The sequence below is a fragment of the Limulus polyphemus genome, unplaced genomic scaffold, assembly GCF_000517525.1.
Source record: "Limulus polyphemus unplaced genomic scaffold, Limulus_polyphemus-2.1.2 Scaffold8546, whole genome shotgun sequence".
Classification (NCBI taxonomy): Eukaryota; Metazoa; Arthropoda; class Merostomata; order Xiphosura; family Limulidae; genus Limulus; species Limulus polyphemus.
In genome coordinates, this window is record NW_013674156.1 from 3,641 (window position 1) to 9,665 (window position 6,025).

The window sequence follows — 6,025 nt, forward strand, 5'->3', positions numbered from 1 at the left end:
GATTTATAGCCAACTTCAAAGTTTTAATCCCATCTTACAAAAAGAACCAGCTTATGATCTAAAGAGAAATAGTAAAACAGATTATGTCGATTTATAGCCAACTTCAAAGTTTTAATCCCATCTTACAAAAGGAACTAGCTTAAAGAGAAACAGTAAAACAGATTATGTCGATTTATAGCCAACTTCAAAGTTTTAATCCCATCTTACAAAAAAAACCAGTTTAAAGAGAAACAGTAAAACAGATTATGTCGATTTATAGCCAACTTCAAAGTTTTAATCCCATCTTACAAAAGGAACCAGCTTATGATCTAATGAGAAACATAAAACAGATTATGTTGATTTATAGCCAACTTAAAAGTTTTAATCACATCTTACAAAAAGAACCAGCTTAAAGAGAAACAGTAAAACAGATTATGTCGATTTATAGCCAACTTCAAAGTTTTAATCACATCTTACAAAAAGAACCAGCTTAAAGAGAAACAGTAAAACAAAAGGAAAGAATGAGCTAATGAATAGATGAGAAGTAGAAATAACTTTCACTGGTTTATATCTGGCTTCAGAGTTTAAATGAAAAGTTTCTCACAAATCTGCTCCTCATTTTGAGATATTTTCAACATCCTCCTCAAACTGTAAGCTCATTCCTTCTCTCCATCAATATGTCTTGTCTATATAGTTTTTCTTACTCACTATAACTTTGGTAACCATTTTTATTCAAACCTGTGTGATTGTTACCCTGTTTTTCCTTAGTACCCAGTTTTCTGTTTTAACTGGTTGACTTTTACCCTGCTTAATTATTAGGTAGTAATCTACCAATTTCGTTTTTCATCTTTGCTTTCGTTATTTTGCTTCATAAAGTACTGAAAGACCAACAACAAAACAATAAATTCTCAAAATAATTAACAGTATATAACATCTTATTAACCTTTAAGTACACAAACCTGGTAGTTGATACACACCGTATAAAGTTCAGCCAACCCAGCAAGGAAGAGGAGAGAACTCAGCTCTTTATAGAAGATCTTGGTCGTTTATCGAGTTTTAATTTTTTTAGTAGTAAAAAATAACATCTCAACAAGACTACTAGTTATATCCATCACCTATTAAATATATCAGATCAAAAACACTTTTTTGTTTGTACCGAAGTTCGTTTGTTTTATCACTTTATCACAGTGAGATCTCGTTAGATCAAAAAACAATAAATACTTTCCTCAAAGCCTCTGGTGTCAGCTTTTCTATTAATATACCACGCCAATGAAGTTCTCTTGAAGAAATGTCTACATTTACCACTGTATGGTTGGTAAACAATTCAAGTACTAAACTTCATATTATTTACTATAACACATTAGGTTACATATTATGTCTTTCACAAATATTATCCACTGGTAATTTTATTCAATTATGATATTTTCTTGAAGGACAAGACTGCAAGAAAAAAAACATGTACGGTAATACTGGTAGACAGAATCTGAATCATAATATACATTTGTTTAGCCACGAACGTTTCTAATATTCATGGTGCATCTTTTAAAATATCTAGCGTATATTCTTAGTCATATTCCACTCGTTTTTTTCATTATTAATTTTAGTAACTCATTCACCATAATATACATTTGTTTAGCCACGAACGTTTCTGATATTTTCATGGTGCATCTTTTAAAATATCTAGCATATATTCTTAGTCATATTCCACTCGTTTTTTTTCATTCTTAATTTTAGTAACTCATTCACGATATAAAATTAGGTACAAAATAAAACACTTTGAAATCTGTAAGTTTTATTGCTACTTTTAAGCTATTAAAACAAAGAAAACTTCATATAAGTTCTAAAGCTTGGGTTTCAACATCATTGGTGCTAGTTCTACTTCAATAAACATTCCACTAGAAATATCCCTTAACAACTAGCTCGTATATTTACACTTATGATAACAACTGAAGACATAAATCACTGTCCTGTAACAAAACTTGGAAGAAACATTTCTCTGTCAGAAGCAAATACAAATTACAATACTTCTATATCAGCACTGAATGACATTCAAAAAACAAGCTAGCTTAATTATATAAAAGTACTTTTTCTCAAAATCGCAGAAACAACAATGAAAGTTGTGGTGACATTACAATGGGAATTTCATTAATAACTTCAATCACAAGATAACTCAAGTTCAAATATCCTGTTTCAGAATTATATACTTCACTGTATCAAAAGGTTTTCTAAAACCTAAGCATGCAACTGGGCTCAAAAATGTGAGTTATGTTCATCTCTTCATGTGCTGCAATTGAAAATATTCTTTGATCGGATCTCATCCTGGGACCAGCCATTAAGAGTGAGTCTCAAAAGTTCGACATAGCTAAAACCTTATGACGAAGATGATGATGATAGTGGTGACCCTATGGATAAGCATCATCAGACTGACAGAAAGTTTGTTAATACAAAACACAACTGATCCACTTATTCTATAAATTACCACCTGTTGTTACGAGGGCACCAGTAACAAATCGGGTGAATACTTCAGGCAAGTGAGTGGTCAGGCTGAATTTACACTTCTGCTTACATCTCTTGTGCGTTGCCTTTAGAACTATGGTTCTTCTAGAAAATAAGTTTAGAACCTCATGCTTTGTCAAACGACAAAATCACAACCTTTACTTCAAGAAACAGAAGGCTTTTTCTGATGTGTTGCCTAACCACCATCTAACAGTGGTTTGGTGATATTACCTATAAACGTAGTGTAAAAGACAACTGGAGCACCAGTACTGGAAGCTAGTTTTATAATGTATAATATCAAGGATTAGCAAATGTGGAACAAAGGCAACAGCTTGGACTGCAATGACAGAACATGATGTACGAGTAACTACTCTTCACGGAATGACTTTTGATGGATAGAAAAATTAACTCCATGACATCCCAGATCTTCACGGAATGACTTGAATGTTTTGATCGATAGAAACATTTACTCCATGACATCCCAGATCTCTGCTAAAAAAGCAGGCAGCTTCTTGTTTTGAACCTTGAGGGAAAAACACATCTCTGAGTTCATGTTACCCAGAGTTCGGAGCTCAGTGAGAACAGATAATAACTTAGCAAAGTAGTTTTTCCCAGGAGGACGGTAGTTATCCACATATGCCTTAAGAGCGTCAATGTAAAATTCCTGAATTTTTTCTACTTTAATGGGTTCCAGTAAGTAAGGACGCTCTGTAAGTGTGAAGAAACAATAGTACAATTAACTGTAGGAAAAAAATGTTGTCCAATTTCAGAGCAAAAAAAATAATCATAAATAAACACAATAAGCTCTCTTGTTTTATGTTCACAGCATTATGGATTGTAAATTTTCTCAAAATATGTAGAGATAAGTAAGCTTTTATTATTAAAGTTCTTGTTTAGAATCAAGAAAAACAATGAAATAAAAGTGTGTCACTCAACATTTACTTTGAATTGAAAAGGTTAAGAAAAGAATGTCTCATCTCTGCTGTTATAAAACAGCACAGTTCTCTCTTCTTTAAAAATTAATTATCAAATTAAGGCAACTGAAAACACTATTTGCCTTCCTTGCACGAGCTTTAAAATAAATACTTATGGCAATAAAACAAAAGGATTCATATCCTTATGGCTTATCATAAATTTAGTGTAGTAACGCCGATACCCTTTTCTTTTCCTGTGTCACTTATTTCTGACTAAGTTATAAGGAAATTTCAAAGGGCATTATTGTGCTGTTCATTTAAAACTGGTGGATGAAAATATTACTACATACATCATGCTCAAAAGTACGTAGGATCAACAGAAAACAGTTAAGCTGGACTCTTTCCGAAGAAAAGTACATTTTCCAATAGGACACAAGTTATCAAGTTTCTTTTGTTATGCTATTAGTAGCCTACAGTCATTTATAGTAGCCAACACTGTAATCACTGCTTGCACCACACAAATTAAATAATTTTACATCTTAATATCATCCTACAAATGTACAACAAAAGAAACCTTCAGATCCTTAACGGTGTTGATATCTATTCTTACCTGAAAAGATAACAATAGCTGTAAGCAGAGCATATTCTGCATTGGTAACTTTCAAAAGACACATCTTTCGACAAAAGGTGAAGAGGGCATCAGCCGAATCTCCAACGCTAGCACTACGATAGTTCTCTCTTGTATACGGTTGATTGTTAGCAAATACAATCGAGTCCGTCTTTCCGTCATACTTCCGAGCTGTTCGTAACATCATCACTTCACTAGAACACGCCTGGAAAGCAAAAATCAGTTCTTATTATTCCACATGTCCATCTGCTCTGAAACTTGGGGAATGAAATTCAGTGATACATTAAAATTTTAGGTGTTAAAATCATGACTTCAAAGGCCTAGATATCAACTGTATTTTACTTATAATTTGGATCTTCAATTATAAAAACTACTTAAATAATCAAACTTTCCTCTAATTCATGAAGAGCTAATTAATGAAAATTTCTGAACACTAGTACACAGTGTTAAGGTGTAAATATTTCTCAAAGTTCTCAGATAGAAAGTTTAACCACACATCACCAGAATATTTGTCAGTAAAGTAATATTAAAATAATAAAAAGAACTGTCAATGAGCATGTTGCTTAGTGAAATTTACACATTCAATATACCACCCATGTAAAGATTTGACATTTTGTAAATGCTGTATTGTTTGCAGAAAATAAAGAATTATCAAAATTCAGATCAGATGGCGTTAGAGAGAAGAAAAACAAGATTGATAAAGTTTACCCATTTTAAAATAGCATTATTTTTATTAAACTTGTATTAATACTTTAAATTAATAATCTGAGCTTTAAATAACATTTATGTCATTGATTGAGTTAAAAAATGATATATATATATATATGGGCTTTCACTAAAATATTATTTACTTGTAGAATTACCAAATCATCTTTGGGAATAAAGCCAAAAAATAAAACAGAATTGAGGAAAAACAAAACAATTGTATGTTTCACAAACACGTCATTTATTCATGACCATGGTTTCGCCAGTAAAGACATCATCAGGTACAGAATGAAATCTTAGATTTCATCAAGTAACGATGGTTTCAAGTATCAATTATACAAAACATAATTAATTTTCTCGCCATTTGGTAAATTGAAAACTAAACTTTTTGTAAATATTCTTGGTTCAATAGATTAGGATAGCAAGTGTAGGAGATTTGAGTAATGAAGTTCATTGATAGAAATTAGGATGTTTGATTTATCTAACTTAATTGCTCAAATACATTCTTAGCTGCAAAACTGTTACTGGAGCTTACGTTTGAATTAATAATATTTCCTATTAAATCATGATTGAGGTTGTTGTATAGAAAATAATAAGCTACGATAATCTAACTTATTGAGTAGTTTAGATTTATAAATAAAAAACAGCAGGTTTTAATGGCATAACTTATTTCATAGGTTTATAAACACAAAATAGCAGCCTATAATAATATAATTCATATTACATTTACAAACATAAAAGGATTTAAATGAAATTTACGCTTGAAGTAATAATATTTCCATGTTAAGACATGGTTTACTTTGTAAGGGAGAATTTGGACATGCTTTATTATTAATGATTTTTTTCTTGTTAAAGATGAGAAATGTGATTGATTTACTTTTCTTTATCAGTGTTTTGTTAAATCCTGACTAGTGAGCCGAACTAATGAGCAGAAATACCCCATAGTGCTCCTTCACTACAATACATTTCTTAAAAACTATAGATAGAATGTTTGTCTAAGACCTTTCACTCATAACTCTACAGGATTATCTCCACATAGTCATCCATTTTCAACTGATACAACAGGGTAGGTGAGTCAACAGAATCCGCTATCAACTTGGGCTACTTGTAGGTGAGTCAACAGAATCCACTACCAACTTGGGCTACTTGTAGGTGAGCCAACAGAATCCACTACCAACTTGGGCTACTTGTAGGTGAGTCAACAGAATCCACTACCAACTTGGGCTACTTGTAGGTGAGTCAACAGAATCCACTACCAACTTGGGCTACTTGTAGGTGAGTCAACAGAATCCACTACCAACTT

General features: G+C 31.9%; 1 protein-coding gene across 1 annotated transcript in view; it reads right to left on the minus strand.

The window, feature by feature from the left end:
* Nucleotides 1–340: 340 nt before the first annotated feature.
* The window catches only part of LOC106475416 (ecdysone receptor-like), an 11,284-nt gene continuing 5,599 nt past the window's right edge, over nt 341–6,025 (minus strand). Inside the window, exons 4-6 of the mRNA XM_013936100.2 lie at nt 5,600–5,630; nt 4,000–4,242; nt 341–3,183 (exon numbers count right to left, since the gene is read on the minus strand). Coding sequence (XP_013791554.1) covers nt 2,942–3,183; nt 4,000–4,242; nt 5,600–5,630 — 516 coding nt within the window. The 3' untranslated portion in view covers nt 341–2,941. The remainder of the gene's footprint in view (nt 3,184–3,999; nt 4,243–5,599; nt 5,631–6,025) is intronic.